This window comes from Narcine bancroftii, chromosome 9 (genome assembly GCF_036971445.1).
Source record: "Narcine bancroftii isolate sNarBan1 chromosome 9, sNarBan1.hap1, whole genome shotgun sequence".
NCBI classification, from domain to species: domain Eukaryota; kingdom Metazoa; phylum Chordata; class Chondrichthyes; order Torpediniformes; family Narcinidae; genus Narcine; species Narcine bancroftii.
In genome coordinates, this window is record NC_091477.1 from 31,023,088 (window position 1) to 31,041,506 (window position 18,419).

Genomic DNA, 18,419 nt, shown 5'->3' on the forward strand with positions numbered 1-18,419 from the left:
ATTTTCTTTTTCCAGGTTCACTTGAAGTAAAACAATTAGCATTGCATAAGTTTTTTTTTAACTTTTTGACTTCAAATCTATTATAATTAAGCAGTTTAGTTGTACCACAGTAATCCACTGTTTTACTGATGTATTATCGAGAAACAATTGATAGCATTATTAGTCGTTGGTGACTACACAAAATCCTAATTTCAGATTAAATTTATTGTCATTTCTCAGGTAATTCTTTGATTTAAAATTTAATGTTTAGAATCTTAAATCAAAATACGTGTTTGACTGAAGTATGGTGTGGGAAAAGCAACATTGAGTTTTGTTTTTTCTTGTTTTAGTCATGGGACAGGTGTTGCAGACAAATCGTTTGACCTAACTTCTGCTCTTGACCCCACCACCAATGTCTTTGAAGATTCAGGTAATGCATCTGTGTTCTTTATGCATTCTCAGGTTGATGTTCTTCCAAGTATTTTCAGCATTAGTTATGTTCCCCCATCAAAACTGTATGCATTTGCATGCAAATATAGATTTCTAAATTTATTGTAAAAAATGGGAAATGGTGGAAATACTCTCTGCGTTAGCCATCATTTATTGACCAACAAACCAAACTCTTTCAAGATTTTATTCAACGCTAGGCACAAATTTAAACTAATATTTAAAATTGTCTATCAAATGTTTCATCGCACAGGAGTCTTTGTGGCTGTGGGAGCCCATGCGGCAATTGCATGGATAAATTGTGACTCTGGAAGGACTCTTGTTTCTCTTTCTCTCGTACTGGAAGAGATGCTGGGTGACACTAATGACAACTTATGGCAGTCAGAAGGCAATTTTGTGCAACATTACTTATTTGCTCTATTCCATGAATCTTTTCAGAAAGTCCAACAATACAGTACTTAAGCCAATTAGGACCTTCTTGAAATTTGACCTCTGTTATAACTTGGAAAAGTGTGACAATGACTAGAATGTCCAGGATGTTGAGAGGGCAGATGGCTCCTTGGTTTAATATCCCAGCTGAAGGTGCACCTTTCACTCTGAAGCACTTCAATGAAGTATCAGCTATTATTTATGTTTAAACCTTTGAGGTATAACTCGAACCCAGAACCTTCCGACAATCTGGTGCTGATCAGCTGTATTGGTGCCAGGGAGAGAGAAAAGGATAGAAAGAACAAAAGGGAAAGTTATTATAGAATTTGAAAGTAAATGAGATGACTAAGCTCCTTAAACAACAGCGCGGGGAGTAATGAAAAGGTGTCTCAGTGGTGTATTAGAGAGTATCTAACAATGGACAAGACACTAAGTGTGCAAAGAGTTAATGCACATTAGGCCTAGAAATAACTCTTCTGATCCTTAAGAGAAAGGAAAAGAAACCATAGACAGAGGGGAAGAAAAAGAAAAAGGAAAAGGGGGAAGAGCTGACATTAACATTTCATATAATCAAAAAAGATATTTAAAAAATTAAATTACTAATAAGGGAGGAAAATTAAATCTAAAATATTTAATAAAGAGACGAAGCTATCCGGGCATTTAAATAATTAAAATAAGGCTGCCAAAGATCTATGAACATGTTATATTCATTTCTAAGATTATAAATGATTTTCTCCAGGGCTTTACAACTTTGCATTTCCATATTCCAACAATCAGTGTGTTAGAGGGAATCGGATTTCCATGTTACTGCGATACATCTCCTGGCTATTGTCAAAATGATTTTAATAAATTAGGATTTACTTTTGGGGAAGTTAATGATCATGAAAGCCAAATTCCCCAAAAAGGAACAATTGTGGATCAAGAGGGAAATCCACCCCCATAATTTTTGTTAATATTTCCTCTAAATTTATCCAAAAAGGTCTTAATTTCATTTTTAAGGCTTTAATTTCTAAGCTCCATGTGCATTTTAATGTTTTTTTGGATATTTGTATATATTCATATATACATTCATTGAGTCCTTTTGGTATATAAATATAATATATATATATATATATTATATATATATATATATGTTCTTAAAAATGAAATAAAATATAATAAATGTGCAAAGAAATTGTGAATGTTTTTAAAAATAATTTTATTTTTGGGGGGAATAAAAATAAGTATTTCTTCAAAGATCCAGAATGTATGTTTTTATTTCCATTACTTCAAATTTTGATTACTAATTTGAATTCATGTTCCTGAATTCATTTATTTTAATTTTAACATCTATGTGATGTACAAAATTCAGTAGTTAAGGAAACAGTGTAACTTAAATTGCAGTTATTTCCAATTGTTTTGTAATAAGATGGAAGGAAATGTATATTCAACCATTATTTTGCAGTGAAGAATATGTACTTTTCCCTTGAAAACAAGTTTAAATTTTGAGTTTATCTTTACATAACTTGTCTTTGTGGGTTTTCTCATCTCAGCTTATTCATGTTCTTGCTGAGATTCTTGTTCCTTCGTTTTAAATTGATAATTTTTGTATTTTTCCTGTATGTGTTATTTTATAGTATAATGTATTTCAGGAAACCCACATGGATAATCTCTTCACTCCCTACACCAGTAGGATCCAGGATTTTTTTCTGCATTATTTTGCCACAGTTGTAGCTTATGTTTCTATGAGATTTTTCTTGTTGTCTTATCTCAACAGGATAACTGATACAAAACCATATTCATACATGTTTAAGTGAATTCCATTAGCAACAGGACTGATTCCCAATTTATTTTCTCCTTGCAACCTTGAATTGTAAAAATAGATATAATGTAATACTCAAATGAGCTAAACTATTTTGTGCAGTTGCCTTGGTCATCATTTCATCAAAATGTACCTGGCTTTTCAGCATTTTTTAGCCAGACCCCATTTCTTGGTCTTAATGAAACATAAATTTGAGTGACTGAGGTTTTTTTTACCCCTCAAAATAGTGACCATAGCTATTTGAAATTGTATAACTGGTAAATTTTAAAAATGCATCCCAATCAAACGTACTTGACCGTATTTATTTGTTTGCCTTGGTTCCTCTGCAAGTGAAACAGATTAGAATCTGAAAGTGAACCTTAAACCTTCTTATCTACCAATATAAAATTAAACAATCTAAAAATTTAGAATAATAATCCAGTGCTGAATGTAAGGAATTTGTATGTTCTCCCCGTGTCTGTATGAATTTCCTCCCACCATTCAACATGTACCAGGGGCTGTAGGTTAATTAGGTTACATGGGATCATGGACGAGAAGGCCCTGTTACTGGGATGCATGTCTAAATTTAAATTTACTTTGAAAGTTGATGAACAACTCAATTTAATCGCCATGTGGCAAAATTTTCCATGTCAGATTTAAATGACATCTATGATTTGGATTGTTGTTACAGTCAAGACTAAATAAATAACATTGATATATTGCCCTTGGTATTTTCCTAGTTTTACCTGTGCCTACTGAATTGCAGGCAAATCAAGGACACCTGCTGAAAGTAATTAATCTGAATTAAAATATTTCCCTTTTAAGAGTTCAGTCATCACTCTGATTGAATTCAGTGATTTCCCCAGGCAGTTGATACTTTAAAACAAGTTCTTGTCATCATTCAAATTTTGATTTTATTTGCTTCTCAGCAGAAGTGTTGATAAAAGGAAAAAAAAACCTCCAGTGTTTGGAGTTGCAGCTAGCACAAGGATGTCTGTGGTCAGAGTTCAATCAATGTAGCCCCAGCTCCAACCAACTTCTTCGGTAACCTTCCACTGATAATGTCATTAAGGCACTACCCTTGCTAAACAATTATCTCTCATCGGCAACGAGGACACCCAATATACTAAACCAGAAGAGCTCGGAGGTATTTTTCCCTTAATGTAGAATAAGTGAGAAATGAAGCAGCAAATGTGGAGGGAGTCTCTACTTGTCGTCTCACACACACAAAAAAGATTCCTTTACCATTATAATGGTGAAGAGAGCATGTCTGCTGATGAGTGCAGGATATTCAATTCCATATGCAGTTGTTCAGTCGATGAAGCAGACCATGTTTGCGCTTAGCAAGACTGAGAAAAATTCAAGCTTGGGTTGATAAGTACCCTGGATGTGCCAGTCATTGACCATCTCCAAGAGTAGATGCTCCAAATTTTTAAGTTCAGTGGCATTTTCATCACTGAATTTCTGAATGATAATATTCTGGGAATTGCCAGAATTTTCATTGGACTAGCAACTTATATATATTGAGGCTGGGTATCCTATGATGGGTGATTAATTTCCTGACAGGCCAAGGCCTTAGCACATCTACAAGTCAGGTGTATGATGGAACACTTCATTTAGATGAATGTAACAGTAACAAGTCTGAAGAAGTTCATTGCTATTCATGACAAAGGATCCTTCTTGACTATCACTTCATCCACCATCCTAATCATTTCATTCCTTCTACAGAAAACATAATAGTTATTGTACCATGGTCAAAATTTACTGTTGTAACTGATCCAGGCTAACTGTCAGCATCTCCAAAACCTTCTACTAGAAATCAAGGACAAGAGCAACAGGTGTAGAGGAGCACTATTATCTGGTGGAGGTTTCTTCCACATCACATAGTCTAATCCAAAAATATGTTGCCATTATTTGGGGATGGCATAGCATAGCAATTGGCACAATGCTGTTACAGAGCCAGCGTTCAGGATCGAGGTTTGAATCCTGCACTGTCTCCCTGTGTCTGCATGGATTTTTCCCAGGGGCACAAGTTTCCTTGCACTGCTCCAAACATACTGAGGGTGGTAGATTAATTGGGTGTAATCGGGCCACATTGACCACCGCCAGTGGGCTGATAACGCCTCAAACCGTGCATCTTGGCGCCTCACAGTTTGGCGGGCAGCAACCTCCTTTGAAGAAGACCGCAGAGCCCACCTCACTGACAAAAGGCAAAGGAGGAAAAACCCAACACTCAACCCCAACCAACCAATTTTCCCTTGCAACCGCTGCAGTCGTGTCTGCCTGTCCCGCATCGGACTTGTCAGCCACAAACGAGCCTGCAGCTGACGTGGACTTTTTACCCCCTCCATAAATCTTCGTCCGCGAAGCCAAGCCAAAGAAGAATCGGGCATGGTCTGTTACCGTGCTGAATGTCTAAATTCTTTGTCACAGAGTACAAATCCTGGAACTACTTAACCTCTGAGAGTGTCCTCAAGAACACGATTCATCATCACCTTCTTGGGGAAATCAGAGATGCCTAGCCAGCAATGTCTAGATCAAAAAAGATGAATTATAGAATGGTCCATGACAGCATCCAATCCCTTCAATCTGCTCGAACTCAAAACTTTTTATGGCAAAAATGTGATGTGAAGTTTACCCTCTGCCTTGGCTTCATATCCCTGAGTTTGCTTGCTTTCCAGAATGTTTATTTTTATTAAGATCGTGTCCTTTTAACACAAACCTCTTCCCACACTACTCCATCCCCAATCAGCTACACTGTGCATTCTTTACAGAATCACACATCAAATTATTCCAAGTGATATCAGCATTACAATTTTCTCAGTTCAGCTTTTCTTTTGGGCTTTGCTTCCATAATTCGTATGTCCTTTCTTGGCTATGTTAAGTAGCAGTCCAGGTGGAGACTAAACCAGGATTTTTAACCATCTTATCAATTGTTTATGGCAAAGTGAATGCTTCATTTATTGTCTGTCCTTAATTGCCCCTGAAATAAGGTGGCACTTAAAAAGACATTCACATTGGAGTTCCATTTTAGCCAAACTAAGATTGGCACATTTTGACCCTTAAAGAATTTTAGCTAACCAGATGGGTTTTTACAAGAATCCAGTAATTTTGTGTTTATTGGTTACTGAGATGGTGATTTATTTGTTCCAAAGAACCAATCAGCGTTTCAGCGGGGTAATTATCCTGAGATCATTACCGAAGTCTAACATTTTTACATGGCTTTTAATTTCTGATACTCCAGTCAGGGTCTTGACATGAGGTGCAAGTAAGTTAAATTTGAACTGAGTCAGGAAACCATTGACAGGACTGCACTGCCCATCTTTAACTGGCACGACCAGAATGTATATTAGTGGACAATTTAAGCTTCCTCATTGTTATGCGAGTGAATAGTGGAAGATATTCAAAAACATTTATCCTCATTTAGTTTTATTCCCCAAATCTAATTTTTTCTGGTTACTTTTTTTCCATCTTATTTGAGCAGTCCGTTTAGTTTGGTGAATTTGCAATCATTTCTCTACTGTTCACCCTGGAGAAACCCAACTTGCAATTGATTAGTCAACTTGTTTTTTTTTCCTTTCAGTATTTTTCTATATTATACTTCAATCAATAACACAATTACCAGTTAAATAATTATAATTAGGGTAAGAATTCTACTCATCCTGGCTACCAACAAATGTCTGCTCTCTCTCATGCTTATTCCATTTAGCAACTCATTCATCTTGGGAAACAATCTATTCCTGACTGATTTCACCACTGCTGGACATTGTGAAATGTATTACAGCACTCCTTTCAAATATACTACTGATTCCATCTTAAATATTGTTTGTCTATCCTGTCAGATAGATATATAATATAAAAGATGTCCTCCTGCCCGCACTTGGTTAGGAAAATTGCCTATTGCAATTGTCGGTAAGAGGTGAGGAAGTCCAGTTTCTGCCTCATTGTTTTCCTCTTGAATAGGATCCCGTTGACTTTTCCAAAGAGTTCTCTGACACGCAAAGGATCTGGTGATAAAGGAGCTTTGATACTATGTTTGGCTTTGGATTAATTTTTTGAAAGGCAAAGATTAATCAGTCAAGTATATTTGAATTGCTGTGAATTGAAGGAATTACGAATAACCCCGGTGATGAAATGGGAAAATCCCTTGAATTGAGTGAATGGCTGACAAGTTATTGGTCTTATTGAATACATGAAGAGGGTTGTAACTTAGACTCTTTGGCTCATTTTGAATAATGATGAATAATAATCTGATGAATGTTGTACTGATTAAATATCCATAGTTTACTGCATAAATGAAATCGTAATAAAACTAGTGAATTCCTGGATATACACATCCATCAACACAACTTCAAGTAGTGATCCCATTAAAGTTGGTGCCCAATGGTCATCCTGCTCCTGCAAATTCATGTTTGAAAACTGTCAGTTGTGAAAATGTCTCATTATTTGTCTTGCTTTCTTCAGAGAAACCTGTTCCAAGGACTGCTCCACCTCGCTCTGCTCCAAGTTGTAGACCGCCTTGGGTGGTGGATGATTCCTTTGCGGATAAGTATGCACCAAACAAAACTACCACCGTACTGACCAAATACACTCAGCCCGCTCAGCCAACCCCTCAGCAGAATCGAAACTCCATTGTCCAAGCAGCCCAGCAGGCACCTGATGGGACAAACAGGACCCCAGTGTGTGCGCATTGTAACAAGGTCATCAAGTGAGTAAAGATTAAGCATGATGGCTCATTAACAAGAGCATATATATATATATATATATATATATATATATATATATACTGGATACAGTGAGATGACTTGAATGACTGCTAAAACAACTGTGACTTAAAAATTTATTCAGAATGTTCATTTTAATATAGGTACTGTGTGTCTGTCTGCGTGCTTTCCACAGTTCTGCACCGTGGACTGGAGAATGCTGTTTTGTGGGGATTGTTCTGGTACAATCAGATTACAAATAAACTGGAACTTGGTATGTTCAGCAAGTTGGGCAGAATCTTAAGAGAGAGGAACAGTGAAAATTCCAAGCAACTCCCTTTCATCAAATGAAGATCAAGTTATAAATTAAGATACTTTTTAAGCTGTAGACATGGGAGAGGGGTAACAAAGGGATAGGTTTTTCTGTCATTGGGAGCAGTTCAAGAGAAGGGTTATTAGAATATTGAAATGGGGTATTATTTACATCACAGTGCATGCCCTTCAGCCCACAATGTTGTGCCAACACATATATACCTCGCAAAATAAAATAAACCCTTCCTACTTCATAACCCTCTTTCTTTCATCAATGTCCCTGCTTAAGATGGAAGATTACAAAAGACGGGTGAGGCTTGTATCTCATGGGAGTTTAGCGGGAGAATTTACGGATAGATGTTTCTGCTGAGGTTGATGTTTCCTTGTACTGCCGAGAAGTCTAGAACTAAGGGTCACACTAACAAAAAGTCATTGGATTTTTAAGGACCGATGAAACATTTTTGTGAGAGTTATGAATCTTTGGAACTATCTGCCACAGAGGGTAGTTGAAACACAATCTTTTAAGGGAGAAATAGATAGATTCTTGATAAGCAAGGGGTGAAATGTTACCAGGATGTGCAGTTAAAGTTATAAACATCATACATTACATCATGGCTTCTTAAGTGTGAATTATTTTGGTAACGTTCAAACTAAAAAGGGATCCCTAGAACTTTTTCTCTTAATATATTTTTGTTTACAAGTTTGTGCTTTTTTGTATACCAAAAATAACTACAAAAAGCAGTTTTAAATTGACTTTAACTGTAATATTTATTACCCAAGTCTTGTTACAGGTCAATCTACCACCACTTCAACATGTTTATTCTCTTTTCAAAAATATTATTACCAAAATGTGCAGTTTACTATGGAATCACCATTGTTCTTGCATAACCCCAGTGGATTTAATTTTATTTCTGTGACACATGTTGCTTTGTTACAAGCTGGGTAAAAATCCTAAGGAGGAAACTGGTGCCCTTTGCTCCAATTTCCTCACATTACCAGTGCAAATTTATGTCGCAAAAAGCCAAATTATATCAATGGTGGAAACCAATATAAGTAACGTGGAGTGGAGGAAGCTACTAGCATGTTAGTTGCATGCTTTGGCCTATTGACATGATATTGGAAAGTTAATCTATTTATGATAATTGCGTGGAGATTGGGTATACTTTTCCAGCACAATACATACAGTGCTGTCCAATTAAAAAAGAGAGTGGAGGGTCATAAAGTAGAGTTTGTATTCTGTGCAGTAGAGTTACTGCAGTATTTTACATCAGTTTGGAGAGCAGGCTTTGCCCACAGAAAGTATCAGATTGCAATAACTTGTCCCCCTGGATCATCCCTGGAGGATTTTTCAATGTATTTACCATTTGTAGGTACAAGGGCACTTATGTGGAGTGATTTTATAACTATCGAGTTCTTAAAATAATCAGTGCACACCAAAGAAATTAGTAAATTGTTCAGTAAAACATTAATCATTTTGAATATAAACTTTTTTTCTCGCAAGGTGAATGATCATTTTCAGTTGCATTTCTAAAACTATATCCCAGGACAAGTAATTAAGGAATATTTTGAAGAAATGGTCTCTTTTAAAATTCTTTCATGGGACATTTCATATTATTTGTGAAATGACTTTGTGAAGAAACTCAAAAATTGTTTTTAGAACTATGATTCAAATGAGCAATCAAGTTGAAAGTCACACTTCATGCAAGAATGCTAAACTAAATGCAGCCGAGGAGTTTTTTTTTTCTTTTTATAAATTATAATGGTGAATTTGGTAGAAAATAGAATACAGGTCTAGATAAAGATTTTTTTTCAAATGAATTAAGCTGCCAAGTGTATCATTTGTAGATGTCGCATCCTATTGTTAAAATTAAGATTTTTTAAAAATTATCAGAATATTTCTAATTTAATTGAACTTTTTATGTTTTAATGCATTTTTTTTGTTGCCAACCATTAGTGATATCCAGAATTAGGAGAAAAAAAATCTAATTTTTATTACTTGTAGTAAGTAAAAACATAATAATACAAAGTAGACTTTAAGGTTACTTAAGTGATCCTTTTGAGCACATAGTAATAATTCAGTAGAGCAAACCTCTACCCTTTTAACAATGTAGTACGAATTGATGAGGTAATACAAAATGTCATTTTAAATGCATCCATTTCATGGGAGGAGATTTGCAATGTAATTATGTTGATGCAGAGCTCGTTGATGTATTAAAAGTTGCAGCAATTTAGACAATTGTATTTCTTACTCTTCACACAAAATGTCAATGTGTTTTTCGATCAACATGCTTTGTCTCTCTGTACTGATCTCCATGTGCCTGGCTTGAGTTTCCATAATCATAGAACATCTAGAGATGAACTGGATGACTTCTGGGAACTGCTGAGTATAGAATGAAAGATATTGAAGGAATTTGTAACATTGCAGAATGGAACAGCTGTGTTTTGCTAAAGGTTTAAAAATAGTCACAGCACATGTAAGATATGTACAATTCCATTAATGAAGGCGATTTCAGTGTGTTGGGAATTTAGGTATTTAATATCAAAGGTGAAGCAGTCAATAGTTTCAGTGCGTGTATCTTAGTAAAGTCTTAGCATTGGTCTGGGTCACTAGATTCTGTGTAAATCCCCAAATGGCAGTCATTGCTCCCAAGAGAGCTTACTTGTGTCTTATGCAAACAAACTGAAAAGTGTGACAAAAGCACTATGTAGAACAGAAAGGGCATTTCCAGGCCACATGCTTATGGGTGGACACATTGACCTTTCAGTTAATCAATTTGTTAACAATCAGTAATTCCAAAATGCCATTGTCCATCCATTTAGGATGGTGATGGCTAATAAAACATATTTAAACATCTCACCAGAGATGAAGTGTTTAATTACTTTTTGTTCTTAAATGTCTTATCACATAAATAACATATTGGAATGTTCTGATCAGCAGTATGGCGACGTGAGGGTTGCAAATTTCAAGTTGGCACAAACTCAAGTAACATGCAAGCAAATGATAGTGAAATAGTGGCAAACATTTTAAAATATTTTTTTGTGTTCTTACCTCCACAAGTAAAGCAGCTGCTTATTCCCATTTTTTAATATTGATACAGCTAATAGACTAAAATATTCAGGTTATGAAGGGCGAATGCCCTACTTTCTTTAACTTCCAAAAGATTTTTCCATTGTTGCTCCCATTAATATTTAAAATTAAATATAATAATTTATAGAAAATTCATTAACTTAATAACCTGCTGATTCTTTTGCATTCCAGATTGCATTTACAGAATTCCATTTTGAGTGAAGATAAGTGCAAATAAAGAGATTGTAATGGTGGATAATCACCAAAAAATGGCTTATTTATTTTCCTGAGCAGCATGTGTACAGGTTTGAATTAATTGTATTGGCATTTAAACTCTGAATTCATTTTAAAGGTCAGAAGTGAATTCAAAAACTCTCAAAGTAACTGGTGCAACTTCATAGTGGGAAAATGTACAACAATGACATTGAACCAGCATAATCAAAATTCTATATTAATCTCAACACATGTTCTCAGAGCTCAGCAAAATAGCAGGGGAGTTGATCTCAGTTCAGCTCATCAGATTCTAAACTGTGTAAAGGTGTTTTTGGAATGTGCTATAGTAAAGAACAGCATGAATAAGATGGGAACATGTTCGAGTTCCAGCTATAGATAACACTGAGTAATTTGACAGCCTGTGAAATCTGTTGTCACGTGAGTATATAGCCCATGGAGCAAAAACAAAGAATTTCTGAGTGGAATCATTAGAATGCAGGAACACGTAACTGATTTATTTCTGCATGAATTCTTTCAAATTGTAATTTGTGAACTGATATTAAATATGGAAAAAGAAAAAAGAGACTACTTCAGTAAGAAACATTATGTAGATTTATACTAAGGTAACTTGAGATGAAAATACTATTTTTGGCATTTAAAACAAGTTTTCACATATAATTTGAATGACAGTGTTTTACCATTTCTCTGCACTTCCATTCCAAAAGTTGTAATTGTGAAATAGCTTTCAGTGGTGGTAAGGAGTTCAGTAGAATTTTTTATTGTTTGCTCCTGTAATTCATTGACTTTTAGATCATCAAGTTATGATCCTATTAATGCACTATACTTTTTCATACAGTATCCTGTTATTTTTAAAATGCATGTTTGGTTCCAGCTTGTGATTTTATAATCTTTATATCCTTGGTTCATGTTGTGGGTATTTCAGTTTAACTAAAGAAAATAGTTTCATTTGTAAATAGATTATTATTTTGCAGGTTGAAACTAAACTAGGTTATTTTGTAAATAGCCAAAAAATACTTTAACTGGTTTCTTTAGGGGTTTTTACATATTGCCCAACTCACGATCTATGAGAAAGGGGATTCAGAAATGAGGATTCAGTGTTCATGCTGGAAGTGGATTGCTGTGTCCTTTTACGTAGCAATCCAGCTTCCCGTGGCAAAAGGGGTGGGACATGAAGCACAGCAGTGCCACCCTCTGGTGTGACGTAGAACATATACACCAGGAAGTGAAATCGCTTGGAACACAATAATAGAGGCTGAAGAGCAGGTATGAATGCTATCACCCCAGTGCGCAGACATAATGGATGTGCCTTGCTCATAAGAACCAGTTTGTTCCCAGGCTCACGATGGGTTAACTGCCAAGTTTGCAGATGGTTAATTTTAAAATTTGCATGCCTAACAGCTTTACCAATAGCATTAATTGGAAGAGTTAATTGTGTCAAAATGAATATATTTCCCAGAGTTCAGTACCTATTTCAAACATTTCCCAATCCATTAACTAATTGGTTTTTTTCAGGAGTTAAATAAATATGTCAGAAAGTTCCTTTGGAAGGGTAAGATGTCCATCGTCTCCATAGAAAATTAATATGAAAATATGATTTAGGAGGTCTACAGCTCCCAAATTTAAAAAAAATTATTACAAAGCGGCACAGACGAAATTTCTTCCTTTTTTTGAGGAAGGAGACAAACCTCCATGGTTGAAAATAGAACTAGAAAAAGTAGGAGAGAGAATAGCAGAACATTTTATATATAAAAAGGGAAGCAAAATTAATATTTGGTGAGAAATAAGCTGCCTTGTTAAAACATATAATTAATATTTGATATAAAATAAATTATGAAATTGGAACAAAAGGTGGTCTATCTCCCTAAAATAGGTAATAAAATTTTAGAGATTTGGTCTCATAAAGGGGATCAGATATATTGAGGAGCAGGGGTAACTTTTGTCATTTGAACAATTAAAAATAAATATAAAATCCTTAACAACAAATCTTCTGCTATTTTCAATTAAGAGCATATATAAGGGAAAAATTGGGGCAAAGAAATTTACTTTGGCAATAGCCCCTTCAAGCAGTAGCCCCTAAACGGGGTTTTCAAGTCTAGACAGAGATGGGAATCAGACTTAAATGTAAGTATTGATGAGCAAAAAAGTATTGATGATTTATGTAAGGACAGTATACAAATACAATAACTGTAAGTATAGTTTAGTACAATATTTTCCATCGATTGTATCTCGCACCACAGAAATTAAATAAGTTGTCAGATCAATGTTTTAGATGTGTCGAGGAGATAGAAACTTCCTTACACTCGACTTGGTCCTGTTCTAAAGTGAGATCTTTTTGGGTGGATTTAGGACATTTTTTTAGAGCATATGATTGGAATTCCATTTCCACAAAACTCAAAATTGTTTTTACTGGGAAATATAATGGGTATAAAACCAAAACTGAAATTATCTAAATATCAAGCTGAATTTGTTAAAATTGCATTGGCCTTATTTACAGATCTCAAGTGTAAATCTTTAGTTGAATTTCTTCCAGTCCTCGAGTCCACATTAACATTCTCCAAAGAAGAAGTAGTTGCATAATGAATTGAAATCCATGGTGTGAATGATGTTTTCCAGCAACCTTTTTCCACTGTACTTTTCTTTCTTCTCTCTTCACGTACGTTTTTTTTCAGTGTCTTTTGGGTAGGTGGGGGGGGTCGGAGGGTTTGGGTTACAATGGTCATGCAGCATGTATTTGACTACATGTACAGTCTAAAATAAATTTAAAAATATTTTTTTAAAAAGTAATTGCAACGTCATCAGCCATTCCCCTTTCGAGCCAGTTTCAGCGCTTGTCAGTTTACATAGGAGATGGTGCGACTTCGCTTCGCCTCTGACACTAGGTCCTTTGGCGGAGGAAACTTGGAGAGAAATGAACCCTCCGATACACATTTCCTGTGTTCATGCAGGTAAGTGAAGCTTATAAAATCCAGAGGAAAGCTGGCTTGAGGGTTCTATGTCAAATGGGTTAGTGATGTTTGGTTAGCTGTTACTTCCTAGATTCACACATGAAGAGGAGTAAAGTATTTGATGAAAGCACAATCTTTCAATGTTGGCATTCTGTTTGTTGAAATGACCTGAACACTGATATCTTAAGATTTAAAGTTAACTTTTCATCATATGATTATCATTATCAAGTACTTAAATTTATGAGATGGAAATGTTTATGCCTAACTCTCTCAGTTTTACAGATATGTCATTGTGTACAACTAGCCCCATCATTCCAGATTTTGAACATGGTCTAAAGTCTGCAGCATGGTTTCCCAGACTGGGTTCTGTTTTTCTCTAAATTACTTACAGGTAGTCCTTGACTTCCGACCTACATGAGTTACATCCACCTGCACATATGACCGATTTTGTTTTTAAATCTTTATGAAAACTACTGTACAAGTACATTTTGTATTAAAAGTACAGTGGTCCCCACTCCCCGGCAGCAGCCTGAGGTCCCCGAGTTACGACTAACTCATCGGTCCCAATTACAGTCAGATGTTGGGGACTACCTGTATTACTTTTGTCTTCAATTCAATTTGATTCTGGGACAGCAGTGTACTCCACCCTAAGAAAATAAAATGGCATCATGAGGCCAGACGTCAGGCCTGTGCATCATTTTCAACCAATGAGAGCACATGGTTTCGACTCCACACTCTATAAGCATGCGCGTTTGTCTGAAACTCCAGAGGAATGGGGGGGGAGGAGTATGATGGTGCAGCAGATGGAGGAGATTCATGGCACCCGCCCCCCCACCAAGAAAGTTCTCAAATGTCAGTTTGTGCCTACCCCACCCCCCCCATTAGATTTATTCAGATGCCGATTCGGGGTTCTGCTATTTCAAAGTGCTTCACAAAAGGACTGTGTGAGCTAAAAGGTTTGGGAAGCCCTTGTCTGCAACAACAAAAAAAACAAATACAGAGTTGAAAAATAAAGAATTAAAATGCTTGATGTTTGTTCCTTTTGTTTAGAGGTCGCTATCTTGTAGCTTTGGGCCGCTCTTGGCATCCTGAAGAATTTACTTGCAATCAGTGTAAAATGTCCTTGACTGATGGAGGATTCTTTGAGGAAAAGGGCTCTGTGTTTTGTGGAAAGTGCTACGAAAATAAGCATGCTCCCAATTGTGCCAAATGTAAACAGAAGATCACAGGCGTGAGTAATATTGTTTAATCATTGTCTTAAAGATAGAAGATTCGTTTGAAGCAAACAAACTCATTAATTAATATCTTAAAACATTCATGAGAAACTCTCTATGTGTGCAATAAATGGGAGTCCAGGTTGATAATTTGTGCATCATTTGCTTGAATAGAGGGCTGAAAATGTATTTCTTTGATAATATAAAATGAAACAATTGATGAACTATTAATTAATCTAAATTGTAAATACCCCAGAGAAAGGTAGTCTTTGTAGCTCAACGCATTTCTTTCATTTCACACTTGATTATTAATTAGAAGGTCATCTGTATTTTGACTTGCAATCAGAGGTGGATGTGGCAAAATGTTTGAGGAATCTTCAACCAAACTTACACTGGGAACAGAAAGGCAACTTGCAAAAACAGAGGAAAAAAAGGATCTACTTTGTAACTGGTTCATGTTTCACATGAAATTGAAATGCTGCTTGGCAACATCCTTTGAAAATTATAAAAACTGAAACTGTGTTCTAATTTTTCCAGTGCTCTGACGTAGCATATTTAAGTAAAAGTCATTACAGAAATTATTATGGTGCATTCCAAGTAGAACAACGTGATTATTTAATTCAGTCACATATAATTGGGTAAATTACTTGAAATCAACTCTAGTGTAAGTAAGCTGACAACAAAATCAACACTCTGTCCAGATGTGAATTTTTCCAAAATTATCCTTTTGTTTCTAGGAAATTATGCATGCTCTGAAGCAGACGTGGCACGTTAAATGCTTTACTTGTGCTGCGTGTAAAACACCCATCCGCAATAAAGCATTTTACATGGAAGAAGGTCAGCCTTATTGTGAGAAAGGTAAATGTGGTTTTATATTTTCTCTGGTAACTATGTGCGTGAATGGTTACTTCCCCCGTCATTTCAACAAGAGCAAACATTTTGCAGAAATAACTGAATAACTCCATGGATTTTGAAAAATTATTACCTGCGTTTAAGTTATACAAGAACACATGAAAGAGAAGAAGGGATAGGCCATCCTGCCTGATAAGCCTGCTCCACCATTCAATGTATGATAATAATCAATTCATTATTTCACTAGTATACTCCAGTCATTCTCAACGGAAGCCCCAGTGCATTTAAAGTGGGCCAAGGGCTGAAATATTTTTTTAATGTAATCGGTAGGCACGAAGTACAAAATGTGACCGCTTCACAGGGAAGGGGGCTCATAAACTTTGAGCAGAGTCCTAATGGTGCTATAGCCAAAAAAAAAGTTTGAGGACAGCTGCTCTGATATAACAGTCAGCCTATGTAACATTCATAATTTCATGACTTCTGTTTTACAAATCTAATCTAATTGGCTACCTTTTGAACATGAAAGCAGCAATGTTTATTTGCATTGTAAGTATGAATAACACCTCCATAACAAAGTTAATATTATAATGTAATAAATTGGGTTGGAAGATTATTCATATTAATGTATATTTAGTATTAGTATAAATGGCCATGGAAAGGATTTTATAACACTGGGCAAATATATGCAGTAAAGCACAAAAACAGGTACTCTGCAGATTAGGCTGAATCTGTGGACTGAAACACTTTTTTTCTCTCTCTACAGATGCTGATGAGTATGTTTAGAATTTTCTTAAAATTTAGAATTTCTGCTGTCTTTCTATTTTGCATCAATCAGCAATGTTTGATTAAGTTGCATTTACTTTTCAAATAGTACTCTTGGGCATGGAACTCCAGATTATTTGTTTAATTTTGTGAATATTATAATTCAGTTTTGTATTTAGAAAGACTTATTTTAAATGTTTAATAGTGAGAACAAATGTAGACTTTTATTTTGGTAGCTATTCAGCTCAATTTCTCTGTTACCAGCTGTCCCTCTGGCCCTGTAACTTTGTTTTCTTTGCATATTAACCCCACTCCCTTTTGAATGAAATGATTCAATCTGCTTTAAGAATGCAGCAGTTTTTATTTTTGGAAAGTCAACATCTGCTGATTATATTAAGCATGTCCCTTTGTTGTCAATACTTCTACCATCACGGTTGTGTACAGATGACTGTTTCTGGAGAGTCTTTGGAGTTGTAATCTATATATTATCATATTCCTCCCAGAAAGTCTATCATGTTGCGTACAGGTAAGAGGAAGGGATTGAATGGACTCAGAGGGTGAAATTCATCCAGGCTCATAATGGGAAATAAGAGTTGGTTACCCACTGTTAAATGTGCTGTTGATTGGGAGTAAAATATTTTGTCGCTTACCTTAGTCTGTAACCTCTACTTGTGCTCCTCATGCATGTGAAATAATCTCTCCTGTTTTATTTAAATACCTTTATCTTGAACGTGGTCAGCATTTGTTCATGGAGTCATTGGTAAGAAACGCAGTAGTGCCCAAGGTCCAAGATTGCTGCTGCATTGGGCTTCCTTCAGGAAGAACTATTTTGGGATGGAGTAAACAAGTCCAATGCTCAGTACTGGAGAGGTTGCAGTGCTGGCAAAAAGAACAGTTACCAAGGATCATATTTGCTTGAGGAAAAATGGATGGGCAATGCTCTGGATGAATCTTTGTTAGTTTGGGGGAACGTTGGGTGAAAGTCACAAGCTTATCGAAGAGTTCCTACCCGTTGAGAGGCCAACGGAGAAGCAGGTAAGTAAATTGTTTCCAGGGGACTTGTGTGAACTGGCTAGGGACCATCCAAGGCAAGGCCCCCATTAAATAACAATGAAATTTGCGTCTATCAACAAAAATTGTGTAAGTACAGTTCAGTTAAATATTGTCAGTAACTACAGATATCTTGGTTTTATGGTGTATTGATCAAAGCAAAATATTGATCTTATGGAAAGCCTGTGTTATTGAAGGGCAATCCAGCATCCTCTCCAAGGCCTTCTTGCTTGGTACCTTTCTCAATGGGTGGCATACCATAAATCAGCTGAATGACTATCTGTGATGTATTAAATGAAGTTGTTTACATCAGAAGCTACTGTAATATAAATATGAAACTATATTTATGCACTCAATAGATTATGAGAAAATGTTTGGCACCAAATGCCATGGTTGTGACTTCAAGATCGATGCTGGGGACAGGTTTCTTGAAGCTCTAGGGTACAGCTGGCATGACACCTGCTTTGTATGTGCAGTGAGTATGTTTTTTATTCTCCGTCTATTGACTGCTTGCAGTATTAATCTATTTCTTGTACGGTTTTTCCACATGGGACATGACTGATGCAGTTGCCAAAGTACAAAAATGTTTATTTTACTTATCTCAGGACTGCACTTAAGTTTTGAAAATGGTCAACTCCCCACCCT

General features: G+C 35.8%; 1 protein-coding gene across 4 annotated transcripts in view; it reads left to right on the top strand.

The window, feature by feature from the left end:
- The window catches only part of pdlim7 (PDZ and LIM domain 7), a 129,611-nt gene that overhangs the window by 109,574 nt on the left and 1,618 nt on the right, over positions 1-18,419 (top strand). For all 4 annotated transcript variants that reach the window (XM_069898674.1, XM_069898676.1, XM_069898677.1 and 1 more), the window contains exons 5-9: positions 330-409; positions 7,100-7,343; positions 14,947-15,127; positions 15,848-15,968; positions 18,134-18,249. In XM_069898674.1, the coding sequence (XP_069754775.1) occupies positions 330-409; positions 7,100-7,343; positions 14,947-15,127; positions 15,848-15,968; positions 18,134-18,249 (742 nt within the window). The remainder of the gene's footprint in view (positions 1-329; positions 410-7,099; positions 7,344-14,946; positions 15,128-15,847; positions 15,969-18,133; positions 18,250-18,419) is intronic.